Source organism: Sebastes umbrosus, chromosome 1 (genome assembly GCF_015220745.1).
Source record: "Sebastes umbrosus isolate fSebUmb1 chromosome 1, fSebUmb1.pri, whole genome shotgun sequence".
In the NCBI taxonomy this organism is placed as follows: domain Eukaryota; kingdom Metazoa; phylum Chordata; class Actinopteri; order Perciformes; family Sebastidae; genus Sebastes; species Sebastes umbrosus.
Window position 1 is genome coordinate 19,614,950 of NC_051269.1, and position 15,398 is coordinate 19,630,347.

The window sequence follows — 15,398 nt, forward strand, 5'->3', positions numbered from 1 at the left end:
ACGACCCGCATAAATAATTCAAATACTTTGCAAGACTTAAAATGAGATGTCAGATGTTTGAAAAATGAAGCTGGCTATGAGATGAGATGTCACACGGCCTTTCACCATCTGTCTTGGGATGTTAGTGAAATAAAAACATCTTTTTTCTTCTAATATGACTTTTCATCCTCGCTAATTGCTCTCTACTCATTTTTTGGAACGAGCAGAAAAGGACCTCTGATTTATGGAAATTGGGAATGTACGACCTCTGCCAAAAAAAGGTTTATTTTTAGTTTGACTTCTGATGTAATGGGAACTCTCTATTTAATGCGACACAGAGTGTATGCCAGTTTAAGTGCAGTGAGAATGCCACATTATAAATTAACTTAAGAAATTGCCTTTCCTGTCGTAAACTAAGTATGTTATGCAGTATTATGCACTACAGTACAATAGCATTGTACCATAGAAGTTGTTGTTTTGTGGATACAGATGTGTGGTGTACAGTAAATTAATTACGCTATTAACTTTTTCCACTCCACTGTCTTTACCATAGACCCAGTTTTGCCTTTTTTAGGGGGTATAGTGGGTCTTTAGGGGGAGATAGCAGGTCAACAGTACATGTCACACAGATATGTATGTCAAGTTGTTCTAGTCATAAATCATAAATAAAGAAAATAATGATTAATTAATTAAAATACATTTTGAAAGTTTATAAAGGGCTTAGATTACATTATGATAGAAGTACAGTATGGTCATTCCCATGCTCTATTATGTCTCATAAGTTGTTGCAGTGATTTTTGGGTTGATACCATTTATTACACAGATTTGGTGCTAAATTTAACAATTTTTTACCACTCAAGAATTGATAAAAATGACCAAAAATCCCCCCAAAATACCACATTAAGACACAAAGACCTTGAGGAACACCATAGAAAAAGCCATGCTGTGATTTGGTATCAAAAACTTTTGACATTTGGAGATTTCTGCAAGAATTGCATTTTTCGGCAATTAGATGGCGAGCACTTTTGTTCTAGAAACTGCTCAGAACCCCCTTATTGTCAATCTACCCAGGAAAGCCATCCATCCTCTGAATGCTCTAGGTCTTTAGTTTGTGGCTGTAAAGTTTAATGAGGCTGTGATTATCCTAGAGGTCACCACAGGTCATTTTATACAGTGAGGTCAAGTTTCAAAAAATGGTCTCACTACAATGAAATGTCTACTATGAGGACTAACTTCATCACACATGAATACAATTAGGCTCATTGAATCCATAAGCTCAGCTTTACAGTCATACCCAATGTATGTAATACCAAGACTGTTTAGGGACCCCAGTATGCAGAAATATTCAAATACACCATTTTAGAATAGGTGAAAATAACACATTTATACTGCATGAAAAAGAAATGCATGTGATTATCATAAAGTGGGCATGTCTATAAAGGGGAGATTTGTGGGTACCCATAGAACTCATTTTCATTCACCTATCTTGAGGTCAGAGGTCAAAGGACTTGAAAATCGCCATGCCAGTTTTTTCTTGCCAAAATTTAGCGTTATTTAACTTCCATCTCGACATGCTAGCATGACATGGTTGGTACCAATGGATTCCTTAGGTTTTTTGGTTTTATGTGATACAACTTAACTCTAGCTCTAAAAATGAGCCTGCTACAGCCTCTGAAAGACAGTAAAGATGGCCAAGGGTGCCCTCAAGGAGTGGAAGAGGTTTAAAAGAACCATTACATTTCATATTGTAATTGAAGAATTGCAGAGCATTTTTAAATTGCCTGAAAACACTGTCTACCTTTTTAAATGATTTCCCCGGTTTAATACCCACCCTGATAGTCAGTTTAAGCCCTCTGCTGCGAGCCTACATCAAAACCATCCTCAAGAAGAAGACATGCAAGCTCCTGTCAGCACACACTGTTCAGACCGAGTCTTTATTTGCATTCTGCCTCCGACCTCGCAGACACAAAGCATCAGCTCTTTTCTGGAATTTGATCTCGCGGTGAAGGGTGTTTGTGTATATGTAGATGTTTGCTAAACACATTTGACAGCACATTGTATTCAAAAAACAACAGGGAACCTCTGCGGCACCTCGCGGTGACAGTTTATGACAACAATTGCTGACAGTGTCAAAGCCCCTGAACACGGTTTGTGTCTTCTCCGAGGTGATTGGTGGGTGGCTGTTTAAAATGGTCGCTGTGCTGAGCTGCTAAAGGATTGTCTCCTCTGCTGCCTCCTGCAGAGAAAAACCTGCATTGTAGAGAAAGAATAGATCGATCAGAGCTGGACTGGTATCTGGAGCCAACTATAAGCAATGGAAGTAAAGACAATGAAAGTCTGCCTTTGATATAAAACATTATTTTTATATAAATAAATCATGCTAGACCTTGATTCACACAGTTCTACAAACTGGTTATTTCTTCCACCTAACTTGACCCCAAAGACTTTGGAGGAATCTTTCCAATTAAAGTATATGCAAACACAGCAAACAGATTACTGGAGGTGGCGATGTGTATTTGTGAGGAAAGGTTTCATGAATAATGCATTCTGCTTAATTGCTGTGGTACGCGAGGAAGAGCAGCTTGACGTGAGGAGAAGCATCCGCTCGGCTAATGAGCAGCAGAGTGTTTGAGAGAGAAATAGGCTAGTGGAGCGGCCATGCAGGCCGTTAATATGGCTGTGCTCGGGGGCCTTCCAATTCCCTCTGGTGGCCTTTTCCCATCTGTCCACGCCCGTCCCCGAGCTCCCATGCTCCTTTCTCTGGAATCCCGCATTCTCCGGGCGTCGTAGTGGGTGGTGGGGGAGAGTGCAGGTGTGCACAGTTGGAGGCACAGCTGCACCGCCGCTCCAGACGCTCCACATGCATGGGGTAAAGCCCTCACCAAACGGTGGAGGGGGAACAGCTGTAGACAGCCAGCCAGCCAGACCCAGCTCAGCCCTGCTGAGGCCACGTTGAGCCCAATCCAAACCTGGCCGTTATACTGTCCTGCAGGGTCTCTTCACTGAAAACTAATACTGCAATGTAACTTTTCTACATTAACCACATACGGGTTGGGTTACGAGTAGACGTGTCAAAGTGAAATGATTAGAATTTGAGTAAAAGGAGTGAAGTGGGAATCATTTTGTTTTATTAATGGCACATTTTGTTCGTGGGGGGGGGGGCCTAGATGAGTTCTGAGAAGAGAGAAAGTCATCAAGTTTTATTCAGTGAAACAAATTATTTTTTTTTGAGATATTTTATCTTCAAGCCACTGTGTGAAGAGTTTAATGTGATTATAACATTGTTCAAATCCTGATGGCATAATCTTTTGTTTGTACAAAAATGAGACAATCCCCGTCTGTGTTGCTTTCAGCCCGTCAGCACTAACACTAATGCAGCACACTAACAAGCCCACTGTGTTTTGGTTTCTTTGACTGAAATTAGAAAATTAAATCGTATGCACATATTCAGTCAGGCGACCCAGAATTTCTAGTAGCACCTCCTCTTTAAAGGTAGGGTCTGTAATGCTGAGAAACCAGCAAGAGTACGCCAGATTTAAAAGATAATCCAATCGAAAAATACAGCCCAGTGTTGACAACTTTTTTTCAATGAAGTAGCTAGCAACACTAGCTGCTGACTAGCCGCAAAAGTCACTAAATGTAGAGAGAAAGAAAGTCGCCAAGTCGGCAAAACAGACAGTCCGTCCCTTAAGGCCTCTCTCCAAAGCCACTCCCACACAGTTATCATTACGAACATAAATATATTATAATGAATTTAAACAACATTAACTAACATATGGTTAGGAATCACAGCTATCAAACGAGCTGCTTGCGGAACACTCGGTGACGCACAATGAGTGCACGGGCAGTGTGCACGCAGGTAGGTAGACCATCCAATCATTTTATTCAGGCTGAATGAACTGGTTGGACAAGCTTATTACAGGGCTGCAACAGCCACAGATATCGGATTTTCTGACTTTTTTAAAATCCGTTTTATTGTTTGCTGTCGGGATGTAGTGAAACATTTCTACAAATATAACAAAAAAATTTATTTGAACAACATTACCAACCCTAGCTTTAAGGTATTGTAACACAACATATCTGTTTTACAGCAAAACGACGGGCAGTTCACTGTGATCCAGCTCGTCGGTATGCTCCGCGGCATCGCCTCGGGCATGAAATACCTGGCCGACATGAACTATGTGCACCGCGACCTCGCTGCCCGAAACATCCTGGTCAACAGTAACCTTGTGTGCAAGGTTTCGGACTTCGGCCTCTCGCGCTTCCTGGAGGACGATACATCAGACCCCACCTACACCAGTGCTCTGGTAAGAAACAATCAGACTAAACCAGGGCCTTCTCAAAGAAGTTTTTTTTAATTATGTTGTGAATGAGAAGTTATATGAACTCCCTTTCATCCGGTGCTGCCATTTGGTTTTATTTAACCCAGGTTTGACGTAAGCTACAGTGCACTCCCTCACTGTTCTTCCTATCGATACAAACATCAACCCTTCACCTGTTCTTCTTCCTCCTCTTCCTCCTCCTCCTCCTCCTCCTCCTCCTCCAGTATTTCATGTACCACACTTTCCTCCCAGGGGTTTTGTTATATCCACCTCCCAGTTTTGGATTACCGGCAGCATTGTTGCCGCGAACGGTGTCTCTCTCCGGAGCCGGGACACTGTGACGGTCGGGTTTCGGTCTTGATGTTGTGCTCTTTGTGTTTGCAGGGAGGGAAGATTCCTATCCGATGGACTGCACCCGAAGCCATCCAGTACAGGAAGTTCACCTCTGCCAGTGATGTGTGGAGCTACGGGATCGTCATGTGGGAAGTCATGTCCTACGGAGAGAGGCCTTACTGGGACATGACCAATCAGGATGTACGTATTTAACTTGCCTGTAGTCATTTTTTAAAACTGCCCTTGATTCTTAAGTCAAACATTTTTTGAAACAAGGCCTCCCTGCACACATACATTATGTGCTTCCTGAGTTTCATTACAGCCCCAGACTCCTCCGAGATACATTTTGTCATTGTATCTGCTTTCCCGCAGCTAAACAGCAGCTTTCACTCATGGGTTTTATATGAAAATTCCCCCACACTCACCACAGAGACATAATCAGATCATTTGAAATGCACGGCAGCGCTCAGTGGACAATTTCTGCTCTTGACTGGAGCCTCCATTTCCTATCTCCCTCTGGGTAGCGGAGGAGCGAGCAAATTATGGGGAGAGAGATAATGAAAATAGTTTCAAATTGAAAGTGAGAACACTAATGCGCTGAGAGGGACTGAGGACCTCAACGGTTATCTTATTAGCAGCTCCAGATAGTGTTTCTGCTCCATCGGGGTCCTCGTTTGGAGGTCTCATGAATGAGATTAATCGGAGTCTGAATGGAGCTCCTTTAATGGCCCCGGTAATGAGCAAGGGGATTGTGCGTCCTCGTCACAAGTGTCCTCCGGGTTGTTTCACTCTGTTAAGCGTGCACCACCTCTGCGTGCCCCTCGACCAACAGCGTCGCCGGCCAGAGCCAGACGGATTTTTAATGTGGCTTTGCAGAGAGAGAGAGCATTAAATACTTTGTAAAGGCCAGAAGTGAGGTCACATCTGGCAGAAGTTGCTAGAATAAGGTTTATGTTCCTAATGACCTAATTGGTGTTTAACAACTCCACACATGGAGAACTAATGTAGTGATTTGTGCACAAATATATGTATTTATACATTTATGTGTTTAAGTAATAACTGTAATTTAACAGTTTTGACTCTTACACAGTAATGACTATAGCAGTTGTTTTCACCACATGGTGAGAGGCACACATGCTCTTGTTCTATGTTCATCAGAAGAGAGAGCATCGGTGCCAACATTTACTTCATGTTAGACACGACTGTAGTGAACTTCACTTAAAGGGGAACTATGCTCATTTTCAAAATTCATACATGTTGTTTCTATGGTCCAACGGTGCTTTCAAATGGGGTCGTTTTTACCGTGTACACGAGAAGAGTCCATACGAATGTCCCCCTCTCGTGGTATTCACAACCTCGTAAGTTCACGAGTTGTGACGTGTTTTTTGACGTCAGAAATAGCGGAGGCTATTACAAGCTCACAAGTTTCATTGGAAGGCACCCTATGACAGTCCAAAACATATTAGTAAACAATGAACAACTCCAAAAACTAGAGCGCTAAAACTCAAATTTGTGATGTCACAGAAAGTGTGGAATTGCTCCATAGACAATGAATTGGGAAAGATGATCTAGCTGTCCCTGAGAGCAACCAGGGAAATGTTCTGAGTATATGGGAACATTTTTTCTTTCACAACTAAGAATACTACAATAGAATAAAGCTCATTTGGGTATAACATTGAAAACAAACATTCTGTGGGTCCATAAAATCAGTCTCCCATTCATTGTAAGCTTATGAAAACACTATATTGTTAAAGATGATACCAGTAGTTCTCAATCTTTTGGTTTGGGACTCCTTCTACGTGGGGTCCCTTTCAAGTTTCAAATGTCTGACTTGTTAGCAGTTCCAACAAAGAGGCATTTACCCTCTAAACTTCTCAGATGGTTCCATTTTAATTCAATAAAATCGTTCAATATTTCACAAAAACAGCAAAACTTAGAGAAAACATTTTTTTTTCTTCTTTTCGAACACATGAATATCTTGTGACTCTTTGGAGCAACCTAACTGTATATAGAGTAGTTAAAACTAGCTCCACCTCAACCAGCTACAACAGCAAAATGCTACTTACACACAATCACAATAATTAACAATCTAATAATATAATATTTATAATATCAGTCACAATGGCCATTTTGGGAACTTTTACTTTTGACACTTTAAGTACATTTTGTTGCAAATGCCTTTGTACTTTTGCTAAAAGGGGACATATCATGAAAAAGTCTCTTTTTCAGTGCTTGTGCACATACTGTACATTTGGGTATCTGGAGTGCCTACCAACCACAAACTGTGTAATAAGACAACGCAGTCAGTTTTTTTGTCGACTGCCTAGATCAGAAAACGTGATTCACATGTGGTCTTAAAGAGACAGGCGCTAAAATGGAGTGTTTCAGTCAGAGGGTGAATACAGGTATATTCAGACAGACAGTATGAGAAAAACAATAATGTTTTTTGAAAATTAGAGCATGTCAACATGTTCTAGTAGAAACCCAATATACAAGTATGAACCTGAAAATGAGCATGATATGTCCCCTTTAAGTAGGATTTTGAGAGCACTTTGAGAGTACTTCCTCCACCACTGGATCGTACTCTCTCTCCTCTCCATCGATCAACCTCCTCTTTGTAGAGCCTCCTAGCAGCCCTTAGAGATCTCTATCTCCCCCTGCAGGTCATCAACGCCATAGAGCAGGACTACCGGCTGCCCCCACCCATGGACTGTCCCAGCGCGCTGCACCAGCTCATGTTGGACTGCTGGCAGAAGGACCGCAACAACCGGCCCAAGTTCAGTCAGATCGTCAACAACCTCGACAAGATGATCCGCAACCCCAACACGCTGAAGGCCATGACCCCGTTATCTTCAGGGTAAGGAAGGCTGCTCATCGAATTTGTTTAATGTGATTTACTTGTGTTCTGACTGTTTGTCAGTCATACTCGTAGTCATAACATATGGTCCAGACTAGTGTTAAACGTGTGCTTTTCATTACTCTGCCCTTTAGTCTCTGTGCGGGATCTGCATGTGTGTTTTATCTCGTCTCTGCAGGCATCCCACAAGACAGGCCTCTGGTTTTAGCATCATTTCACATTGATGTGGATAACATCTTGAACAATATAATGCATCTGATCTTCTCGAAATGTAAAAAAAAAAGGCTTTCCCCTTCCTAACAGGAAATTCATGCTCCTGCCAAAGTGCCATCCGTGGCACAGTTGACTTTTTTTTCCGAGCGCAGTGTCTCTTGTTTCTCCTGGCGCCGAGCGGTTATGGAAATTAAAGCCTTTTCGGTTTGATAGATCAAATCCTTCCCACGAATGCTTCGGGCGAAAACCTGGATTGGAGCAGTCGTGCGATTTTCAAAACAAAATATTTTGAAGCATTTCTGCTCTGGGTGTTAGTTTCCTTTGAGAGCGAGGCTTTACTGATTTCCATTATCCCCTGTCTGTACTTTCATTTGTGGTGGCGTGCAGGACCGAGGCGGGCCAGATTTTCCACAGACACTGAGGGTATATTTGCTCCCTGAAGCCTATCACTTCATTTGGAAAATACACTTTATGAGGAATCAGTTTGGAAAATATTGGTTCACGGATAAGGCCAGGGGGATTCTCACAAAGTTCTGTCTGGCCTTTTGAAAATGTAATGTAATAATTCATGTTTGAATCACATGCAGGTGGTCTGTGACTTAAGCTCTGCCATTGCGTATTAGCTTTACTCATAACGGCTCCTGCTTGTGTCCCCCCCTTAGTGTTCATCTCCCTCTCCTGGACCGCAGCATCCCAGACTTCTCCAGCTTCAGCACCGTGGACGAGTGGCTGGACGCCATCAAGATGGGCCAGTACAAAGACAACTTCGCCGGCGCCGACTTTTCCACATTTGATGTGGTGTCCCAGATGACCATGGAGTAAGTGCCGACAACTCCAGCCGTTCTGGGTCTGATAAAGCGCGAGGGAAAACGATCGCACGAGGCGGTGTTTGCCGGGGCTCGTATATCCCCAAAAAGCTGCACCAGGCTCTGCCTCTGGCGCGTTATAAAAGACGCTGCGCTGCATGTAATTAGCAGGTCGTAATACTGCAGTTGGGGGGCTGAACAGTGGGCACAATAGCTCGGAGCCATAACAACGTCTTTTATTCTATGCCATGTGTTCAGCAGGCCTCTGTTTGACCTCGGTTTAAGGATTGAGGGGAAACATCATAATATGCTAGTGGGGCAGCTAAGCTAAAATATTCATAACAATTATGCATTTTGCGATAAAAGCAACACATTTGGCACAGACGTAGGTTTATATGTCATGAAAAGATATAGATATCGGGGCGCTGCAAATTTGCCCCCTGGCAAGGCCTATTGAAAGAGGCTTGCACATGGTTTTGAGCCCTATGGTCTGACACATGCGCAGTGTGACTGGAGCTGCGGTTGTGCGATGCTATTGGCTCAATTTTGGCAAGTGCAGATCTGCGCATGTGTTGTACCCCAAAAGATATGACGCGTTGACAAGTGACATTTCTTCTTTTCACCTTCCTTGGTCCCTAGGGGCCAAATAGGGGGGAACAAATATGTCTGTGATCTTCTAACATCTGATCTTATCACCTTGAATCCTTGGGATACCTTGGAAATCAAAGTTTAGGAATTAGGAATATTTAGCGCCTATTTATTTTTAAGGGTGCTTTTAAAAGCATTTAACCTGAGAAAAAAGTGAAAACCAAATAAAAGGAGCACGCTCACTTCAGGGTCAAACTTCACCCTCTAGCCTTCATGATAGAATGACAACAAATACACCTTTAGAACGGTGAGATTTTCAGCTTTCCATCAGTACATTTCTCTTTGTATTAGCTGTACAATTGACAGAGCTATTGCTGGATAAAATTCAGGATTGCCAGTGACCTCTACTCACAGGTCGGGGTTGGTTAGCAAGGAGAAAAGAAAAAACTCCTTACACTCGAGATATAATCATGTTAAGAATGCCACCTGTAGAGAGGCAGATAAAAATCATTTTCTGTCCGTGGATAACAGCATCACGAGCCAGAGATGCTGAGCTTCAACTCTTTGAACAAAACAGATGGTAATGTGTGTAATCCAATAAGCCTGATCACTGTTGAGATTCAGAATTAGGAGCGAGGAATTTCATTGTCTAATGGATAAGAGACCGTTCAACAATTTATTATGTTTGGAGCTGATTCCGCTGCCTTGAGACAGAGTGGAAATTTGCCGTTTATTTTGGCATTTTTATATGACCTCCGTGATGAATGCTGCGTCTACAATAGACAAAGAGATGTTGTGAATTTGTGATTCTTAGCATTTGTTCTGGTGGTCTGAGATGGGTGGGGTTTTTTACCGCATGACTCAGTAGAAAGAAAAATACACTAAACTGGCATCCAAACATTTTTTCTGTAATTATATAAGCTCCCCGGCCTCAAAGATGGATGGGCACGCAGCTGTTTCATGCCTGTTACTTTACTGTCATCTCAATTTTTCAGCTGTTCGCTGCTAGCCTTCTTGTCATGCCTCCATATGTTGTATTGTTGATAGACATACAGTAGATAGATAGAATGCATAGATACGCTGTCAATCAATTAAAATATTTAATTTGCGTTTAATCGCATGATTGTCCATAGTTAATCGTGATTAATCGCACATTTTTTATCTATTCAAAATGTACCTTAAAGGGAGATTTGTCAAGTATTTGATACTCTTATCAACATGGGAGTGGAAATATATGCTTGTTTTATGCAAATGTATGTATATATGTATTATTGGAAAACACTTAACAACACAAAACAATGACAAATATTGTCCAGAAACCCTCACAGGTACTGTGTTTAGCATACAAAATACGCTCAAATCATAACATGGCAAACTGCAGCCCAACAGGCAACAACAGCTGTCAGTGTGTCAGTGTGCTGACTTGACTATGACTTGCCCCAAACTGCATGTGATTATCATAAAGTGGGCATGTCTGTAAAGGGGAGACTCGTGGGTACCCATAGAACCCATTTTCATTCACATGTGTTGAGGTCAGAGGTCAAGGGATCCCTTTGAAAATGGCCATGCCAGTTTTTCCTCGCTGAAATGTAGCGTAGGTTTGGAGCGTTATTTAACCTCTTTGGCGGCGAGCTATTATGACATGGTTGGTACCAATGCATTCCTTTGGTTTGTAGTTTCATATGATGCCAGAATCTTTACTCTAGCTTTCAAATTGAGCCCGATACAACCTCCGAAAGATCGGTTGCGTTAATGTGTTATTATTGCGTTAACTTTGACAGCCCTAATAGATGCTATACAGTAGCTAGAGTGTTTACAGTCTGTGGTAATCTGACATCTATCTCTCCTCCCAGGGACATCCTGAGGGTCGGTGTGACGTTAGCGGGCCATCAAAAGAAGATCCTCAACAGCGTCCAGATGATGCGGGCACAGATGAACCAGATCCAGTCGGTGGAGGTTTGACCCTCCCGAGTGGAGCAGAGGGGGTGGGAAACAAAAAAAGGCGGTCGGGATGCAGGGCTCTGGGTGCGGAGGATGGAGTGGATGTTTTGTTTTTTTCGCGTTACAGTGCGTCTGGTCTTCCCACCGGACTACCATTCATTTCCCCGTTCCCCTCTCCACTTCCCTCTCATCCCCCTCACCGTGACTCTCCCTCCACCTCCACCTCCATCCTTTGGGATCGGCTGTGGAAACAAAGTCCCAAGTAATGATGATGATGATGATGATGATGAGGCATCAGAGGGCCCACAGCCAACCCATCTACGGAGCCAGACACATGGGGAGGTTAGAAGTGACCAGCAAACACATTTTTCAATCTTCCACCAATTTTTCTTTTTTTTTTTTGGTTTGTTTGTTCTGATAATTTTGTAAAGAATTTTTTAAAGGAAAAAAAAAGAAAAACTGAGAAAAGGCAAATCTAAATTTATAGATGATATAAGCTTGTACACTAGACGGACCCGAGTAGGAAAGCTACCCTTTAAAAGGGCGAGAAAAAAAAAAAAAAAAAAGGAATCAAGGAAGAGTTGAGGAGACGAGGCCATCCTCAACAACAGGTGTGGATATTGTCTTTACATCTTCTTAATTATGGACATCATGAGGAAACGCAGAGTTCTCTGTGCAAACCACGGAGGACACTGAGGAACCCGACGTGCGCTCCCAACCAGGAGAGAAAATACATTTTAAAAACCATGAAATGGACAACATTTGGCATGGACTGATGTCAAAAACACATCCATTCAGACTTCACACAGTGAAAAAAAAACATTTTCTTTTCTCATTGCAAGTAATTTTCTATATTGTGTGAATTTTTGTGATGAAGAATTCCGTCTACACCATGCTTCCTCTCACTATAGACATTTTTTTTTCTTTCACAGTGAAACATTCACAGCCTGCCAAATAGACTTCCCTCTTCCCTTCTTGCACCCCTGTACTGTCTGTACATATCAGATGCACTTGACCTGCCATAACGCGATGACTCGGAAACAGTTGTAACTCATCAGTTCAGGAGCAGAAGAACTGACCACAGGGAGGATTTAACTTCACTTCTTTCCTTATTGTGTGAAAAAAAAATAGCTTGTGGAGAGAAAAAAAAAAAAAAAGCAAACCAACGTCCTGCATAGATTCACACACACAAAGAAACAGGTTCTACTGTTTACGTCAGAGTCCATACAGTGTGTCCTGTTATAGCATCCTCCTTCATCTCCAATACCGTCTGTGCGTACAGTACGTGCACGTCGCGCACACACACCACGCGCACAAAGAAGCAGTGGCTTCCCGAAGCGCCGGGACTCGTGTTTGATAGCATGCTGAGTGAGTGGTTAATTTCACAGTGCTTTGATTTGCTGCAATTACTAGAACTCTGTTTGGTGAGAGCTTGGATTTGACACACTTTACAGAGTATAATGTGGCTGCATTATATTCTTCTTCTTCCAGTTTTCCTTTTGAAAAAGACATTTTTTTTATGTTTAAAGTATTAAAGTTTTGATACCACACATGGTTATTTTACACAGTCACGAATAGACTTTACAATCAGGCGAATTCAAAACAAAAAATGCAACGTGTTATATTTTTGCAATTTCTGTATGGATATTATTGAATTGTTATTATTATTATATATTTTTTTTTTTCCTGCACTGAGTCTATTGTTTGACTCCAACAAAACACTCTGGATCTTCCATCAATGCTTTTATTTTGAGACATGAATCATGTTGGTGCACACAAAAAAACATGTAGATAAACAGCGTTTTCCCTGTGACTGGTTTCCTTTTAAAGACAGTATATGCATTTTATTGTATGAGCGATGCTGTCTCATGAGTGCAGAGCTGTCGATCATTGTCGCGTCGTCATCGGTAACCTGGTGTAAAAAAGGGAAAAGATGGAAGAGTTCGTAGCGATGCAGTGATTCCCCTGGAGACGCCGGTGAAGCAGGCGGGGGTTTATGTACACAGCCAGTAAATGATATCAGCAGTGCAGCAGTTCCTACTGGGCTCCGCTCCGAGTCCTGACAGCCAGACATGGACATCCAGCTGTGAGCTATCGGTCAGATGTGTCCGGTCACAGCGGGGCGGCCGCGCCCCCGATCACAGCCGCTCTGTCCGGGCGCTGATTCTCCCTCTCTCTCTCCCTCTTGATCACAGCAATGCCTGCCGGCCACCTGTCTGCCGCTCCCACTGATCTCCACGCAGCCGGCTTTCAGCAGTTGTCTGGTTTCGTCTCTGCGACTTTATAAGCATCAACAGCAGCAGGCGAGCTGACACTCATCAGCGGGGCAGTTGTGTCTTGTCTTGATAGTGCTGTATGTGGAAAAAAAAAAGACTGCAATGCTTCCATGTTCACTTCAACCAAATCTTCAGAACCTGACCTGAGTGTTTGTGATGTCTCTAAAGACGGCTTTAGCACCGGCTGAAGAAAGTGAGAAACCTCAGTTATTGCACCCGGGCCTTGTTACCTTCCATTATCCCTGGCTCCATCCAGAGAATTCAAGGACATGAGTGGAGGGGTTTTCATTCTCTTTCTGCTCCTTAATCCTCCCCTCGGTTATTTCCATCTGCAGCGCAGCACAGGACGAATATTTCCCTGGAAGCTTTTCTAACATGTGAAACTGGTGAGGAGGAGGAGGACAATCAGGAGCTGTTAGTCATATAGCTGAGAAGTGATGCTGTGACCTAAATGCCAACGATGCCAACACGCAGTTTTGCTTTATAACCGAAGCTTTAGACTGTCTTCCTTTTCCATTTCTCAATACTTAACAGCTCATCAGTTTATTTTGTCAGGCTGAGAGTCTTCTCACGGTTCGGCAAATATTCCACCGTCGGGGAAAAAACGCTTAATGTTGTTCAAGAAATTAATCTAAAGTATACAGAAGGTTGGTGAAGCTTCTGCTCCCATTACAGCTCATTCAGATGCTTGTCCATGGACGCCGCCAACACTTTGAGTCATTAATCAAGCAATTATCCTTGAACTTTGCTGCAAGGAAGTACCTTAAAAACATTAAAACAGGGTGGGCAGGCGTGCTTATTGCTAGACATAAAATAGGGCTGACTTTAGTGTCAGTATTCTGTTGCCGCTAAGAGGATACTTTTTGTTTGAACTCCTTCCGAAGGGTTAGTTTGTTGTTTTCCATTTTATCTGAAGGAGTTTTGAGAAAACCTTTTTGATTTGAATGTGGCGTGTTTGAAAGCACTGCATTAAGTATTTATGTATCTTATGATTTTGATGGCACGAGAAGAGACGTATTGTTGCAGTTCAAGCCGAGCAGTGATAGCAGGAGAAGAAATTGATGCACTTATGTGAAGTGTTTCAAGTGGTTCCGACTTCAACAGCAGACTGGCTGCTTTCTTTCAACCCAAGCTGTGAAAAAAAAGCCCAGATGTCCAAATTCGAGACTATTGAGAAATGTATAGAAACCAAGATATTAATTCAGCTGGTACAGTTTTCATGGAGGGCAGATTTCAGCCCAGTCACACAGCAGTTGGTGAAATAGTCACACAATGGAATGTATTTATTTGTGTACATACACACAAATTTACATTTTATTTCAGCACAAAATCAATTTTTATTAGGGCTGTCAAAGGTAACGCGATAATAATGCGTTAACGCAAATTCATTTTAACGCCACTAATTTCTTTGATGCATTAACGCAACTTGCAATATTGATCTTTCAGAGGTTGTAGCGGGCTCAGTTTTAAAGCTAGAGTGAAGATTCTGGTATCATAAGGAATCCATTGGTACCAACCGGGTCATACTGGCTTGTCGCAAAGGAAAGGGGTTCCTTGACCTCTGACCTCCAGATATCTAAAATAAAATGGGTTCTATGGGTACCCACGAGTCTCCCCTTTACAGACATGCCCACTTTATGATAATCACATGTAGTTTGGGGCAAGTCATAGTCAAGTCAGCACACTGACACACTGACAGCTGTTGTTGTCTGTTGGGCTGCAGTTTGCCATGTTATGATTTGAGCATATTTATTTACATAAAGCATCATATTTGTCCACTACCATGTTGATAAGACTAATAAATACTTGACAAATCTCCCTTTAAGGTACATTTTGAACAGATAAAAAAATGTGAGTAATTTGCGATTCATCACGATTAACTGTGGACAATCATGCGATTAAACGCAATTCAATATTTGAATCGATTGACAGACCTAATTTTTATGTAATCCAAGTAATTGTGAAACAGGAGGTATAAAGAGTGGCGAGTGCCACGTAGGGAGCAGGTCAGGGTGGATGGCTGGGTTTAAAAACACTGGACTTTCGCCCAGGAGACCGGTGTTCGTGTCGATCTTTTCCTAAA

At 42.3% G+C, this 15,398-nt stretch overlaps 1 protein-coding gene across 2 annotated transcripts in view; it reads left to right on the forward strand.

The window, feature by feature from the left end:
- Positions 1-12,879, forward strand: part of ephb2b (eph receptor B2b) — a 159,137-nt gene extending 146,258 nt beyond the window's left edge. For both annotated transcript variants that reach the window (XM_037776455.1, XM_037776462.1), the window contains exons 12-16: positions 4,071-4,286; positions 4,686-4,835; positions 7,298-7,491; positions 8,367-8,522; positions 10,952-12,879. In XM_037776455.1, coding sequence (XP_037632383.1) covers positions 4,071-4,286; positions 4,686-4,835; positions 7,298-7,491; positions 8,367-8,522; positions 10,952-11,060 — 825 coding nt within the window. In that variant the 3' untranslated portion in view covers positions 11,061-12,879. The remainder of the gene's footprint in view (positions 1-4,070; positions 4,287-4,685; positions 4,836-7,297; positions 7,492-8,366; positions 8,523-10,951) is intronic.
- Positions 12,880-15,398: the final 2,519 nt, after the last annotated feature.